Source organism: Triturus cristatus, chromosome 2_1, assembly GCF_964204655.1.
Source record: "Triturus cristatus chromosome 2_1, aTriCri1.1, whole genome shotgun sequence".
NCBI classification, from domain to species: domain Eukaryota; kingdom Metazoa; phylum Chordata; class Amphibia; order Caudata; family Salamandridae; genus Triturus; species Triturus cristatus.
Genome location: NC_140581.1, coordinates 476,431,439 through 476,448,219, shown reverse-complemented (window position 1 = coordinate 476,448,219; position 16,781 = coordinate 476,431,439). Strand labels below are relative to the sequence as shown.

The following is a 16,781-nucleotide window of genomic DNA, read 5'->3' as shown; positions in this document are numbered from 1 at the left end:
ATCATACCCTCGTTGACCATTCTACGCCCTGTCACATTATACCAGGTATCCCTTGGACATCTTAAAGTAAAGACATTCTTTTAGAAAATTTGTTGAACATCAGAAGGTGAAGATGGTGATGTTTGGCACTTACCTGGCGTGTCAATTAGATTTATTCTGTAACCATTCCAATCAAAGGTAACAGCAGCCGACTGTATAGTAATACCACGCTCTCGCTCCTGTGTCATAAAATCAGTCACCGTGTCCCCATCATCAACATCTGCATACAACAGAACATATTACATTTCCATCAGAGAAAATAACATATTATTATATTAAGCCTATTAGCAACAATTCTAGGGAGGTGAACATAAGAGCCACAGATAAAAGCATATTTTTACCACCTTCCAAGATAGGATGCACTTAGGCTCAGAAAGAGAGCATTCTACATCTTCCTACAATGAATTGGACCTACTTTGAGACCACAGAGAAAGTCAGAAATATCCCTAGTGCAGAATAAGCACCAGACATGATACAGGTTTGTGAGCATAGTCCATTCCAGCTGCAATGGATGAACTCTTGCTCGGACAGCTGTATGATGAAGCGTTCATCGTATGACCATGCACTGGATGTTTGATAATAAAAGCATTTGCATCCAGATGTAAGTCCAAACAAGCATTTACAATGCAACGGTCTCGGCATTGGTAAAGTTAGAGCTATTAACATTGCTCATGACATTATTTTTGTTTATGTTTTTGTTTTTAAAACATTTAAAGAAACGGCATTGTCATGAGCAATGCCAATAGCTCTAACTTTAACAATGCCGAGACCGTTGCATTGTAAATGCTTGTTTTATTAACAATCAATAAAATGTGGTTAAAAAAACGATTCATGTTTTTTGTAAGGATGCATTTGTTTCGACCATGTTTGGTGGTCGCTTTCATGTTGTAAAGTTTAGCCAATGCGATAAGAGCCGAGGCCACATAAAGAGCCACGTTCACCCCTTGGTATCCACTGTGGAAGAAACCACTGGGATGACAGGCCACTGAGATGCAATAGGCCACAAACATCAGTACGTATAAGCCTTCCACCAGGCTCTTTGCTGCCATGAAAAACGCTAAGACCAAAAACAGGAGAGCAAAAACCGCAAATAATGGGACAGGGAACAGGGGCTCAGCTGGCTGCCAGACTTGGTACAGGAGAGAATAACCCTCTGCAAACTTCAGGATGGAGGTGAAACCGAATAGGGTAGCAGTCAGGGAGTCGAAGGAGCGGTATATAATGGGACAGGGAACAGGGGCTCAGCTGGCTGCCAGACTTGGTACAGGAGAGAATAACCCTCTGCAAACTTCAGGATGGAGGTGAAACCGAATAGGGTAGCAGTCAGGGAGTCGAAGGAGCGGTATGACAAGATGCAAACCCCAACCTGAAAGAATCCAGCCATCCAGAGCCAGGGCACCTGCCCCACACAGAAACTGGTGGTTAGGCCAAGGATCTTGCAGCCAAAGACGCTAGCCGAGGCGCAGTTCACGATCAGTCCGATCACCACCACGTCATTTCTGCTGGAGTCTATGAGGAGGGAAGCCATCTTAGCTTTAGCGTTCGGCAATTCCGCACCAGGGAGGGCGATTCTCTTCCGGCTTAAGAAATGAAGAGACCTTGCTCCCACCAGGTACAGGCTGACAATGGTGACAATTAGGTAGTTACAAGCATACATGCCAACATTTCAGAAGAGCAAAGTGGGAGATTTAACAAAAAAAAAAAAAATTCGGGAGAATGGGGCCTTCAATCGGGTTTCTGTCATGTATGGACTTTGGAAGTGTGCTCCTGCAGGATCGGACAGTTGAAAGCAAATTCACGCGTCTTTTTTAGCACCTTTCAGAAGCATGGAGTGCAATGGCAGGCAGAGAAAGAGGGGATGCAAGAGTTGTGCACTGGCCTGGCAGGTTGCGGTCAGTGCATACACCCCCCCCCCCTCCCCCATCAGCCTCCGGGCACACACACAGCCACCTCCCCCCCCAGTACTTCACAGGTGTTTAAAAGACCATTCGGTTGTTAATGGGGCTTTGTTGGTTTTTCACCCCTTCTAGAGCCCCTGCATCGCCACTCTGACTATTGCTGGAAGAATTAGCACGTTACACAATACACAAGCCCTGTCAGCTGAAACCCCGAGGAATCGGGTTTTTGCTTCCAGGAATCGGGAGGCGGGAGACTAGCCTTCAAATCGGTAGTCTCCCGCCTGAATCGGGAGTGTTGGCATGTATGTTACAAGCGACGGCGGAGGAGCCGAAGGTGCTGTCACAGTACATGGCAATCCCATGCATGCTGGCATAGGAAATGGCAAACGCCATCAAAGCAATCGGAACATCGTCATAAAACACTCCGACGACTCCAATGATAAAAAAGCCCAAAGTGAAGGCGGCGAACCCAGGCACCATGGCATTGCGTAGATCGTCAGCTCCTTTTAGGACCCCATAGCCAACCAAGACTTGGATCAGTCCGACACCCCACCACAGCGCGGAGACCGAGAGGCTGAAGGAGGCTCTGATTACAGTCTAAAAATGTCGGTGCCATTTAAATGGGAAGACAAACTCTGGCACATCAGCGCCACTGAAGCCCCTCCAGCTGCATAGGTTCTCTGTATGGCATGACCAGCCCACTAACTTTTTTCACAGATAAACAGTGCAAAACCATGGTAGGTGTCAGTCACAATATCGGTACTTAGTTATTAGACAGTCGACCATGACTGTCTCGAACTATTCCAAAAACCCACAATGAAGCTGCGCCGCCCTTCCCTCTTTCCTACCCACTCCCAGTCAACTGCCCGGAATTGCGGATGGCACCAGAAGGGCATGTTAAAAACAAGAACGGCTATCGCCGCTAGACTGAAGTTCACGATCAGGTCTACGACTGACTCACCGCATGTCACTAAACAGCCGAGACCAGCCTCCAGCAAACCGCAAGAAACCCCGACTGACAGAGAAGAGCTTAGGGTGATGTTTAAACACCATAGAGCAGGGGTCTTCAAACTGTGGGGCGCGACCCCCAGGGGGGCCGTGGAGTGATGCAAAGGGGGTCGCGCCTTCCCAGTCACACTTCTGCCCAGGCCCTGTGTCTCAGCCAGGGCTGCTGCAGTGAAACTTGAGCTGCTGGGGGCTCAGCTGGGCAGTGTCTGGATTCCGATCTCCGGCACCCCAGTGTTTTTTCACAGGTCTTTAAAGACCATTTGCATTTTAACATGCCTTTGTAAACTGCTTACAGAGGCTTAGGTTTTTTTGCTGGTTCCAGTACCCCCTGGGTCCCCACTGTGCCTATTCCTTACATTTGGATTTTACATTCACTGCCGTAGTGTGAGAATGCATTTCATGGAAAGGAATACAAAGTTGGCTTCCTGGGGGCGCCGTGTGTGAAAGTTTATTGTGCTTTTGAAGCACCTGCTGCAGCGTTTCTTTCCCCGGCAATTACCAGGCCTCACATAAATGTCAAGATAACTTGTGTGATTAATTATCTTCCTGGAGAGAGATCAGAATTTTGTATAGTTGAGGTTTTGACTTAGGTGAAGTTAGTGCAGAGGGTTAATATGCCTGCTGCAAAGAACGTGTACCAACCAAGTAGATTACAGAGTGTGTAGGATGTGAAGAGATCAGCAGGTTACTGCTTTCAAAAGAGACATCCTTTTGTTAATTGCAATTTATAACTTAAAGTCCTAATATAGAATAGTGAGCTATTAACTTTCATCCCAGAACTGCATACCCACTGCAAAGTATACATTATTAGAACATTGATTAATGTTGCAAAAAGGGTTAATTTGGCTAGAAATCAATTCTTATTTTTAAAGGAAACTCCCAACTATGCTATTTCTTTTTCGACTCTGAGTTTGTGCTTCTCCACACCAAGCACTCTTGAACTATACTGCCTACCAGTATGGATGACATGTGACTCCTATACTTTTAGTCCTTTGGCTTATGTAACATTTCCTATACACTGATTTACACACTTATGATTGATTGTCTCTGTGTAATGTGTGTGTGATGCAAAGTGCTTGGACTCCCTACACTGGTATGAGTGGCGCTATATAACTAATTCAATGCATCTGAGAGGGTGTGGTTATGGAGACTTGGTCACTGTTAAAGGGTGCTAGTGAGAGAATCCGCGGTGGAGGTGGTCATTGGCGGGGCACCAACAAACATTGTCGCACAGGGCACCACCAGCACTAAAGCCGGCCCTGGGAAGTATGCACAGATAAGCGCTGAAAATACCGCTTTAGGTGACTGCTTTTTTTTGCACCGACTGGGCCATCAAAATAATCTGCTGGTAACCCTAACCATAGGACTGGAAGTTTGTTGCAGGATCAGCACATTATTTATTCCCTTCACCCTCGATCCCCGATTAATGCCGCAATAGTTTAACTTAGATCTTAAAGTCTACGCCCCCGTCAATAACATGCTGAGTTACTTCATGGGTCTGGGAATGCACCCTGCATTCAGACAACTCATTCCTCATTCTCGCCCTTTATTGTCACGCTCACCTTGCACTCACAGTGATCACAATGCACTCACACTGATCACCATGCACTTGCACCATTCACCCGCTCACCTTGCACTCACAGTGATCACTCTGCACTCAAAATGCACTTGTCCTGCTCACACTATACCTCAACCTGCAGTCACACGAGTACACTACTCATCCTGCACTCATGTGACACTTCACTCACCTGTCCCCCTCACTACTCAATATGCAACTCACTCAAACAAGCCCATCAGTAATCATACATTCATTCATCCCATTCTGAACTTGCATCCGCACCCAAAATGAGGTCAGGGATGAGGAGAAATGTGAATTGCCGAAGAGAAGTGTGGACACGCAAGAAGTGAGTGTGATCCAAAGGTGAGGGCTTCTGTTAGAACAAAGGGGAGATGTGAAAGAGGAATGGGGGGACTGGAGAGGTGTAAGATACAAATAGACAAAAATTTGAATGAAGAGACGAGGTGAATGAGAAGTGCTGAGGGGCACGGGAGGTGACAGGGCCAGAGAGGCCATGAGATAAATGTGAGAGACTGTTAGAGATGAGGGCAGTGAAAGGACAGAATGGCAAGAGGTGATTAAAGGTGAAGTGAGAGGTTGAATGGGGAGAGTTCAGAAGTTGTAAAAAGGGGTGAAAGAAAATGACCTGCAAAGTGAGAGAGGGTTCCGGGGTTAGGAGAGGAGAGAGGGATGGAAGGGAGGGGGTGAGAGGAAAGCTGCATGGGTAAACGGCTTAACTCTACACAAAACCGCCAGGGTTTTAAGGGACCCCTGCTTCTTCCGGTCAGGGCCAGGTGAGCTTCTGATGTGGCAGCACGTATTGCTGCAGAGTGGAAGGCCCTTCACAAAGGTGGACTTGAAATCTTTCTGATGATAATTGCTGTATTTTGGTTATAAATGGGTACTGATTGGGTGAAATCTTTCCTCAGCGTTACTGTGTGTAACAAATATCAAAATAATGAAGCAATGCTATCCCAAAATACGCGGCATCACATAACCTCATTTACATTTTCATCCCACGCAATTTAGTCAACAGGTTTAGACATTTTTGTCAGGGGGGGTCCTTACGCCTCAAAATGTTGACAGGGGGGTCTCGGCATCCAAAAGTTTGAAGACCTCTGCCATAGAGGCACGTGCACGTCGGAATTCTGTATAGCACAAGGTAATTGGCTGAGGTGATGCCAATGCTCCAATCCTACGGTATTTTACACGCTACGAGTCCTAGACAATTTCCCAAAAACATATGCAGCCATTGGATTGGTTGTCACGTGACCCGGAAGTGCTGACATGCCATTTCTTAAAGTAATCCGTAATGTACATGGGGAGTTAATTCACAAGTGAATGCCGTTTTCAAAGTTTTATTGGCTGCTGTTTGTTTCGCTGGCAAGCTTGAGAAGCGTCTTCTGAGCCTCCCGTCCTGATTGAATTCACCGGTGCCAGTCAGTGCCAAACAGGACAGCAAAAGCACACCACCGGAGAAAGGCAGCGTCCTTTTCGGATCGGGGGGCGTGTTTTGCTGTTGTCTCCTCCCTGAGACTTTTCGCAAAAAACACGCCCCCCGATCCGAAAAGGACGGGTCATAATCGGAGTGACTGGACCTCTTCTCCAGTGGCTGGCCAGCATTTAAGAGGCCAGCCAATGGAGAACAGGAGAGAAGAGGGGCGGGTGCAAGCCCCTCTTCTCAAAGACATTAAATCTCCGGACTTCCGGTCTGCCGACCGGATGGTCCCGAGACCTAAAAAGATCTCACTATGAAGCGGAGGTGCGCAACAAAATGACTGACCAGCAACTTGAATAGTACACTAGAAGAACTCACTTTCAGTGATATGGTTTTACTGCCTTTCCAGTATACATTTAAAATCACTATGAATCACTATAAATATACAATCCCCTATAGATGTGCTATTACTTTCAATGTTCCACAAAAGATATTACTAGGTTACGGCAATGTAAGTATTAATCCCTAACAGAAGCAGACAATGTGGACATGTGACACTAACCTTTAAGTAAACCCAACAGATTGCACATCAGTCCTAAAACAGTTTCCAGTCATAAACCTTGCAATGTATAACCACAAAAGGGATGTTTACTACGTTGCAAGCCCTTTTTCAGCTAGATGCAAACCTTTCCAAATATGCAAATAGGAGGAGGTTTAAGGAGACGATTTCAATCAAAGATGGTAGCTATGTTTTTTTACACGTACCATCAAATGTTTTGTACGAAAAGGAGAGTGATTGACACCACAGAGATCATACCACTTTAAGGACCTGGTAGTACAAGCGGAATATAGCATGAGCTTTAACATAGATATTCAATGTTCCAAAGCACTAGTACTCCTGGGGTGTTTGAGATAGGGAGAATATGCTACAAGGAGGAAAGTTTTGGGAATTATAGGATGACGGGTAACTTTCAAGAAGCGCAGTCAGGAAGTTTTATCATCATTATGTAATGCTGTAACTACGGCGATCACAGTGCATATTGTGTGGAAACAAAATGGGCGGGTATAGAACACAGTGATCATAAGGCTTTCAACAGTGCTACTATACCCCTCCCATGTATCAATCTTGTACCACTATTTTGTTTGTATATGAGACACAGAGATCGGACAAAATAGCGGAGGAGTACACAACTTTTTGTTCATTAGGTCTCGCCTAGCGACGATGCGCATGCGTTGCTCGCTTTCCGAGATCTATTGTTGTCGATTTAGCTTCCGAAGCGGTGGTGGAAGCTCCACCCATGCTTCTAATTGGTGCGGCTCCCACATGAATGCTTTTTATTAGGAGGGAGGCATGTTTTGTTCCCTCCCTGTTTCCTGCTCCACGTGCCTGCCCGGACAAGAGCTGTTCACGCGCATGGCATCTCTTTTGCTAGCGCACGGCTACATGTGTGCTTTCAGATTCACAATGGCTGGCAGCAACGCTTCATTTCTCGTCTCGCACTGCTGCTCTGCCCGACTACCTTCCTCTATCGCTCCGGGTGTCCACCTCTTGCTGTAAGGAAGGCATGTAAGTGCAAGTTCACCACTGTTTCTTGTTCCAATTAATAACACAGGAATTACTCCAGGCCCACGCCTCTTGTGACTGAGCAGCCACGGGGCCGTTACCAATGTCTCAGGCTTTACAGTGTTGCTTCCCCTGCCTGCCGCCTCTCGGAGCTGGCATCTCTCGCAACCAGGCAACAGCAGGTGGCAGATGTCCAGAATTAACTGCTCATTCGAAACCAATTAATAAAGCTCCCCGATCAACCCTGTGACGTTCCCACAGGAGCCGGGCGGCAGAACCGTCCAGAGCTACAGAGGAGCTGCCAAATGCCTAAAACAAATTAAACAAAGCACATACTCTGGAAGGGCCATGGGAACGAAAGGCAACACCACAAACCGCGAGAGCACCCCGTGCTGTCCCCGCCCCATGCTGCACTTACACCATGAACTGCACTCTATCACTGAACTGCACTCCACGCTTCTACTGCAGTGCACTCCACCTCGGCATCACACCCCACCCTTGCTCTGAACTCCACCCGTGTACTGCACTCTAACCCACAACTGCAGTGCACTCCTGCCCTCCACCCCTGCACTGCACCCCACCCTGCACTGTACTCAAGCACTGTACTGCACTCCACCCCTGCACTCAGACACCACTGCACTCCACCCATCCACTGCAGTGCACTCCTGCCTTTCACCCCTGCACTGCATTCTACCCCTGCACTCAGACACTGTACTGCACTCCAAGGTTTCTCTTAAAAAAATTAAAAGGCTAAATATGAAGTAATCATGGAAGCATTTGTAACTTGGCTCAGCTCTAGAAATGTGGATGCTTAATATATTGCTATCATGCTCTGTGTCCCCAATGAGACCACCTCAAGACTGTACTGTATCAAATTGCTGCGGAGTGGAGATGCCGAAATGCCCTATTGTATATTTGTGTCTACCGATGCTTCATATTGTAAATGACACTTTGAGGACCCCATAATAGAGGGGTGTAAGTGTAATCTGGACGTGTTGAATCAAAACATCATAGCACAGCACTGCAATGTTTGTTTTTTCTTTACTGTTTCTATGATGAAAATGCAAATAAAAAACAATATAAAAAAAATATGAAGTAATCAGTTGAGAAACTGCACTTTCAAGCTGTCTGACTTCTACCGTGTTATTTATTTAAACTTCTACATTTTATATTTCTTTGTTCCGATAGCAAGTCAAAACTCCGTCATATATGATAACATAGCGCCTACAGGAATGGGTAGGGTTGAAAAATACAGTAAGGCACATTCTGCGGTCTTAGGTAGAATACAGCTAACCAGACTTCATAGGGTTGGATAGCAGCGCTGTCACACAGGTGATGGAAACCTTACAGGTTCAAGCATTGATAGTATACAATCTACCCAAAAGTATCCTCGACGGAGGAAGACGATCGCTGGCATTCCGGGTGATACTAGGTTCACCAAGCACTCTGACTGCGAGACTCTGCACAGGGCTTCAATGCATAGCTTGGCCCCTTTCAAACCAAAACTGTGTTTGTTATGTTAATCACTCCCTTTTTCCCCCAGCAGGCACCTACGCTGAGGGCAGCAGCGGACTGTTATAACATACCGCGTCTCTGCCGTCCCCTTAGCTCCATACTTAATGGTGCATCGCGAACAAAATAGGCATACAGCCGAGCCCACAGCGGGGCAGTGCCGTACCACATTACAGCTCAACTCTGGGGTGTTCAGAGCAGGCGGCATACAAGGCTAGGGGGCACCGTGCAGAGCACTGCTTCCAAGCAGCCAGCCCAGCTGACATCTGCGAAGGTCCATTTTCATCCTCCCCTTTATGTGTGTACCTAATCGCAACCCAAAGCAAAGGCAACATATGTATTCAGTTTCCATCGTCCAGCAACACAACGAGAAGCCTGTTTTGTAGCTGGCAAAATTTAAACACAGGCTTTCAAACTGTTGACAGTCTTCATTAGTCAAATGACCTGTTTTTTCACGTGTGGTGTGAAACATGCTTCAGTAATACTTATGGGGGCCTCCGAAGCTAGTGTAAAAGGAATACCATTACTATTTACAACGCCAATAGCTCTAACTTTCACCAATGCAAGACATATTGCATTGCAAATGCTTGTTTTTAGCTTGGAATAAAAATATGTCATGCTGATTGATTTTATTTGTACTTTGGTGTTTTTTGAATGGTGCTAACTGATACAATGAAAGTTACTGTTCCAATTGGTTTGGTACACTGGAGAAAATGTCATAGGAATTCATTGTTTTGTGTCTATTAAATATAGATGAGGCATGTACGTATGGTTTTCATTACTTTTAGACCTTCTGTGGAATTAATTTTCTGGAATGAAACCTGCTGCCATGGAAAGTGCCAACTTTTGTATGGATATTTGGATAGGGAACGGTAATTTCTTTCCTTTAAAAAGGTAATACTTTTTTTGTTTGATTAACTAAAATCAATACATATAGTACCAATTAATAATTCTATAAGCATCACTCAGCATTATGAACAGAATAAAAAGCGGAAAACTTACAATTAATCAATGAGAACGAATAAGAAAGCACCATAGAACTCAAAATTGAGATGCGTTCCTAGATTAACATACCCTCTCTAGCTCGAGACTCAAATTTGATCGATTAATAGAAGTTAAAAACAAGTTTTAAAAATGATATGCATGTGCAATAACTATTAAGTGGGTGGGAGAAAACGTTCAGGCTTCATGCCCCCTCCCACATTGTGACACCCTTTTTGTGGGTATTCTAAGAGTGCAACTTAATGACTCTTTTATCCTAAGTACCATCATCCCTATCTAAGTGTCTTGATGCCCGACAAATATCTTGTTCTATGATTCCAGACCAGCTGGAAAAAAGTTGCTAGCGCAATATATAATAGATATTGGATCGAAGGATATAATTAAACGTCAAATAAGACCTCATTAAATTCTATTGCTTGTATAAAAATGACTGTTGTCCTATAGTTGGAGGCTTATCCACCTCGAGAGTTTATTTTTAGTCATTTTTTAGGATACGGTCTACATTCATCAACGTCCGACTTGCCAACTCCCAGATCTAACTCTTTACACAGCCTCAAAAAGGGTAGGCAATCTATTCCCTACAGGTGTTCATAAAAAGCCTGGGCAACAAACAGAATGTCAGTGGATTGACTAGCTGCCCGTTAGCCAATGGCTGAAATATTAACCACGCATAAAAGATTATCGCTCCAGAAAATCCACATTAGGATAAGTTAACGTATACAGTGGATTTAGGTAGGGGAAGTCACACCAATTAATAAGTCAATATAGGTAAGCAAAAACAGCAGCTAAAATTGTATTTGATTTTTTAGATCCATTTTTTGTATTGGCATCTCACAAGAAAATAGAACACAACCGCCACACTACTGTCATTCTCAATTCTAACCCAAATAAACGTAATGTGGCAATAGCTATAACAACGCACATTTGATATAGAACAGCCCTTCACTTACAACCTTGCAGCCCCAAGACGCAAAGAAGGTGGGAAAAGTAATGTGTAAAGACATCATACTAAAATAATAAACATAATAGGAAGACCAGTCTCTGGGCCAGCGCCATAGGCATCTTCCGCGCAAGTAAGCAGCACAAGGTGCAGACTCGCTTCCTCTCCCTTGCGGTGCTCTTGGCCAAACGCAGCATCGCCATGCATTGGCGTTCCCCCACCGGTCCACCGTTGGCGGCGTGGGTGGGAGCTATGCACAAATGGGCGGCGGCGGAGGAGGAGACGTTACGGGAGGAGGAGGTGAAAGGGACTCGCAAGTACCCTATATCAATGGAATGGGCCATGCTATTGTACCAGTTTAGGCAGCTCTCCCCGGGGGCGGACCCACCTGACGACTCATCTACCTGGTCAGTCCAACGCACACAGTCACAGACCCTACCCAACTGATTTCTCGGGACCCCGACCGCGCAAGCCCATAACAAGCTCTAGCATCAGGTATACTACCGCAGTTCTCGGACGCACCAACTAGGATAGGCAAACATGACTGTCAGAGGTGCCTTGTCCATACGACGCTGCATCCTCACTAGTGTGACTGGATGCGTTCTTCCATACCCATCCCCTAGTTCATGCCTGTGTTACGCCCCAGTTTCTATGCCATATATGGAACCCGAAACAACAGGATATAAACCACATGATATCTCTATACATTGTTCATGCTTCCTGGTTACGAATCAGCGGTGCATACAGTTGCTGAATACCATTGCTGGATGTATAATCTGATATGACTATTTGAAGATTCTGTATGATGTACTATGTGTGAAATATGAAAATGGCAATAAAAATAAGTTTTAAAAAAAAGGAAGACCAGTCTCTGACACACCTCTCTCCCAGGTAGCAACCACTATGCTGAATTTCCCGATCCCAGTACCCAACCCACTACCCCAGAATAACCCCCCACAAGGAAACCCACATTGCTATACGCAGAAAGTCACCCTTTTCAGTCCTAGATGAGTCCACCAGTGCAAGGGCATATCTTTTCCTCTGGTATTCCAAAAATCACTGGATTGAAAGATCCACTGAAGCTGTGAACTCACACGGATTTACGTCTTTCTTTTTTTTTTTTTTTTTTGAAACCGTTTATTGCAATTTCAAGTATATACAAGTATGGGCCTACAACCTTCCGGCCGGCCGCTAGAATGACAGGAGCATGTGACATACGTACAAAAAGGCACTTGGCGTAGCAGAGAAGTAAATCAGGAGGTATCAAGGACGTGGGCCACATGACTCTGAGCCCACAATACGGTTTCAGTTTATACAAACACAACAACACAAAAAAAAAAAGAAAAAAAAAAACCCCACACCCGCAAGGCAACCCGCAGTCAAAAGTAACAGCACGTGCACCTCAAATCGGGGACCCCAACCATCCACAGGAATCTAAAGAGGGGAAGGGGAGCAGATCAAGGACTGGGGGAACCCTGTGCCCGGGGCTGGGGGAGGGGGTCAACTAAGGGGACGGAGCTGGTGAGACAGCAGGCAGCAATGGTGGCTCGCAAATACCCCCGCGGTAGGCGTTCCAGGGGCCCCATACTTTCACCCACGCCCCAGGCTTACCCCTCGCCACATACACCACCTTTTCTTGGAACATGCACCAGTCCATGTGTTCTGTCCAGGCTGACACCGCCGGGGGCTTCTGGACTCCCCACAGTTGAGCGATGTCACGCTTAGCTACCATATATCCCAGAGCCACCCATCGCGTCTGCGGAACCGAGTAATCATGTGGTTCCCACACATTCAGCAAGCATCTCCTCGCTTCAGGCAACAGCGCGACATGCGTAACCACTCGCAGGACCTCATGCACACCACGCCAGAATCGCTCCACCTTCGGGCATTCCCACAGGATATGCAAAAAGGTCGCCAAAGCACCACACCCACGCTTACACAACCCATCCTCGGTATAGCCCATACGCAGAAGCCTTGGCCCCGTCATGTAAACCCGGTGGAGTATCTTAAGCTGGACGAAGCGAAGGCGAGCCGGTATGGCCACCTCCTTCGGAGAGGCCACCGCGGAAATCCAGTCCTCGTCGTCCAACTCCAGCCCATCGGCAACCCAAGCCTCGCGGAGGCCAGTCAGCAAGCCCGAGCGGTCATTGATCAATTTCTTGTAAATGAGGGAGATCGTGCTGTCCGGAACGTGGCCGTCTAGCACTCTATCCTCCAGGGGGGAAGACTCCGGGATGGAGGCGACGTCTGGGAAGACGGAGCCCAGTGCGTGACGGACCTGCAAGTACCGAAAGTATTCACTGCCCTGCAGCTGAAACTCCGTCTGCAGCGTCTCGAATGTTTTGAATCCCCCCCTCGTCCAGAGATCCCCCACTTTACTGATGCCTATCGTGTCCCACTTCTCGAAGCCCTTCGAGGTCCACAGGGAACCCAACCGCTGCGGCGCATACAACGGTGACGCCCGGGTCAAACGGTCCTTCCACCCCATAGCTGCGTTGGCCGCGTGCCACACTCGCACCATGACACGCGTGGGGCCCGTCAAGCGGGGATCGGGCGCGCCAGAGTAGAGCGCTCGATTGTAATCGCCACCGGGCAGGAGCATCTTGTCCATTTCAAATGCCGGGTTTAAAGCGGGCCCATAGAGGCCGTGATTAATTGCAGCCAGCTGGGAGGCCCAGTAATACTGCTTAACGTCCGGGAGGGCAATCCCCCCGTCGTACCACGGGAGCGTCAACTTCGCCAGGGCTATACGCGGCCTCCCGTCCCAGAAAAGGCGGCGCTGTAGACTCTCCACCTCGCGGAAGTAGCGCGCCGGGACCAAGTCCATAGTATTCTGGAGAGCGTACAGGAAGCGCGGCAACGACATCATCTTAAACAATGCCGCCCGGCCGAGCGGCGAAAGCGGCAGACGCCGCCAGCGCACGACGTCTTCCTTCAGGCGCTGGAGGGGGGGAAGCAAGTTCCGCTCATAGCGGGCCTCCGGGTCCAGCGTGATATAGACACCCAGGTACCGAAATTCCTGCGAGGCAATCTGGATCGGACAGCCCCGCGGGAGAACGGGAGCCTCCCCGGAAAGCACATAGACACATGATTTAGCCCAGTTGATGACGAGGCCCGAATTACGGCCAAAGGAGCGCAGGACGTCAACCAGGACAATCAGTGATTTGCGCGGGGAGGCTAAGTACAAAAGGATATCGTCAGCATAGAGGGACACGCGGTCCTCATACTCGGGGGTCCAACGGAGACCACGGATGGAAGGATGCCACCGCAGCCACTCCGCCAGGGGTTCCAAGGCCATTGCAAACAGGAGCGGCGACAAGGGGCAACCCTGTCGCGTGCCCCGTCCCAGCGCGAATGGGGCTGAGACTCGTCCATTCACTACCACCTGCGCCAATGGGCCCAAATACAACAATTTAACCCAGCTGATGAACCCCGGCCCAAATCCAAATTTCGCCAACATCGCCCAAATGTATGGCCACGCGAGCGTATCAAACGCCATGGTGGCGTCTAAGGACGCCAAGATGGCCGGCTCCCGCACAAACGGAACACGCGCGAGCACCCCGTGCAAACGCCGCAGATTAAGGGCCGTGTTGCGATGGGGAATAAAGCCGGACTGGTCTTGGTGGACCAGATCGCCCACCACGCCGACCAGCCGGTTGGCAAGCACCTTGGCGAGGATTTTGGGCTCCGCGTTCAAGAGCGAGATAGGCCGATAGGATGTAACCCGGTCTCGGGGTCTCCCCTCCTTGTGGATCACCACAATTGTAGCCAGACGCTGGTCCGGCGGGAGGGAGCCCCGCGAGTGGGCCGCCAGGAACATCGCGCGGAGGTGGGGTGCCAGTACATCCGGTCGCAGCTTATACAACTCAATAGGGATGCCGTTCGGGCCCATAGCCTTGCCAGATGCGACCGAGCGTATGGCGAGGGCAATTTCGTCCGAGGTGGGAGCAGCATCCAACGACTCCCTGTCCTCCACCGAAAGGGAGGGTAGCGCGATATCCCGAAGCAGGGCATGGGAATCCGCCTCCGAGCAGGGAGAGACCGGGGAATACACCTCGCGGAAATAGTCCGCGAAGCAAGAGACGATGTCTTCTGGCTCGGTGACACGTACACCATCCATCCTCTCAATCAACGGGACCACACGACTCGCTCTCTCCTTTTTATCCAACCATGCAAGCAGTTTACCAGCCTTATCACCCACATCATACAGTCGCCCCTGTTGCTCTCTATAGAGGCCCCTGGCCGCCTCCGTGACGAGGGCCCTGTAGGCCGCCTGCTTAAGCTGTAGGACATGTAGTGCAGCATCCGTCACCCCACCCTCTAGATCACCCTCCAATTCAGCGATTTCGGCCTCCACCCGGGTCACCTCCTCTTGCTCGCGCCTCCGGGCATGGGATATGAAGGAGAGGGCCTCCCCTCTAAGAACTGTCTTGAAGGCTTCCCACAGGGAGATAGCCGAAGGGACAGACCCCACATTCTCCTCAAAATACCGCTGCAAGGATTTAATCAAGTCAGCACGAATAGTGGGGTCGCGCAGGTACCAGGCATTGATTGGAGCTACCCTTCCCTCCCCCCTCGGGAAGACATCAAAGTGGAACAGGAGCGGGGAGTGATCTGAAATACCCCGCGCCAGATGGCGCACCTCTCCCACTCTCCCAGCATAGGCGGCAGGGACAAGGATATGATCAAGCCGCGAGAGGCTACCATGGGCACCCGAATGGAAAGTGTACTGCAACTGCGTGGGATGTTTTAAACGCCAGCAGTCCACCAATCCCAGGGTATCTAAGAGGCCGGACAGCCACGCCTGCGCCCGGGGGAGGTCCCTAGGGGGGTAACGATCCATAGTCCCAGAAGCCACAGCATTGAAGTCCCCCCCAACCACCAGAAGCCCCCCCGGAAGGTCAAGGAGGAGGCGCCCCAGGTCCGCAAAAGTGGTAGACTGTAACCCCGGTGGGACGTACACTGAAACCAAGACAACTACTTTGCCCTCCATTCTCCCCACCAAGGCGGTGTAGCGTCCCCTCTCATCATGGCGCACCTCGTCTATTTCCAGCGGGAGCGAGTTCTTAACCATGATGCCCACCCCCTGCGAGCCAGACGTGAAGCCCGAGTGGGCCACCAGACGATAGCCACGCCGATTCATGGCACAAAAGGAGTTTCCAATAAGGTGTGTCTCCTGCAGAAAGACCACATCTGGCGAAATTCGTTTCAGATACTGCAGGACCACACCTCGCTTAATCCTATCCCCCAGTCCATTAACGTTCCACGACAACAAAGTCAGGTCCCTACCCCCCATCACACACAGAAGCCATCATTCGTCCCCCCGAGAGCACCACAAAAACACCAATACAGTAAAGGGTTTGCCTTGCGGAAAAAACGAACAACACCCCACCCCAACCCACCCATCCCAACAAAACTCCCCCCTCCCTGCACCCCTGCATGAGCCCAGACAGCCCCCCCAAAGTGCAGTGTGCCTGTCGCCCCATGAATGAGAAAACTAACTATTCCCCCAGAGGAGGAGGGAGAGCCCCCAAGAGACCCCGTACGACCTCCACAGGAGGGGAACTTACACAATCAGACAATGGTGACAGTAATGTTGTCCAGAGCAAGGCCTACTATTAGTCCCTCAGTCCTGATCCGGCGAGCCCTCCCCGCCAACCGCGCCCCCCCCACCCCCCCGGCCCCGATCCCCGGGCAAAGTGTCCAACCAGTCCCCGGCCGCCTCGGGACGATCAAAAAAGTGCGTGCGGCCATCCACCTCTACCCTCAACTTCGCTGGAAAAAGCATCGCATACTTGATGTTCAGGTCCCGTAGGCGACGT

At 49.0% G+C, this 16,781-nt stretch overlaps 1 protein-coding gene across 3 annotated transcripts in view; it reads right to left on the bottom strand.

The window, feature by feature from the left end:
• GFM2 (GTP dependent ribosome recycling factor mitochondrial 2) overlaps positions 1–16,781 on the bottom strand; it is a 345,387-nt gene that overhangs the window by 246,116 nt on the left and 82,490 nt on the right. For all 3 annotated transcript variants that reach the window (XM_085632317.1, XM_085632319.1, XM_085632318.1), the window contains one exon: positions 134–259. In XM_085632317.1, coding sequence (XP_085488443.1) covers positions 134–259 — 126 coding nt within the window. The remainder of the gene's footprint in view (positions 1–133; positions 260–16,781) is intronic.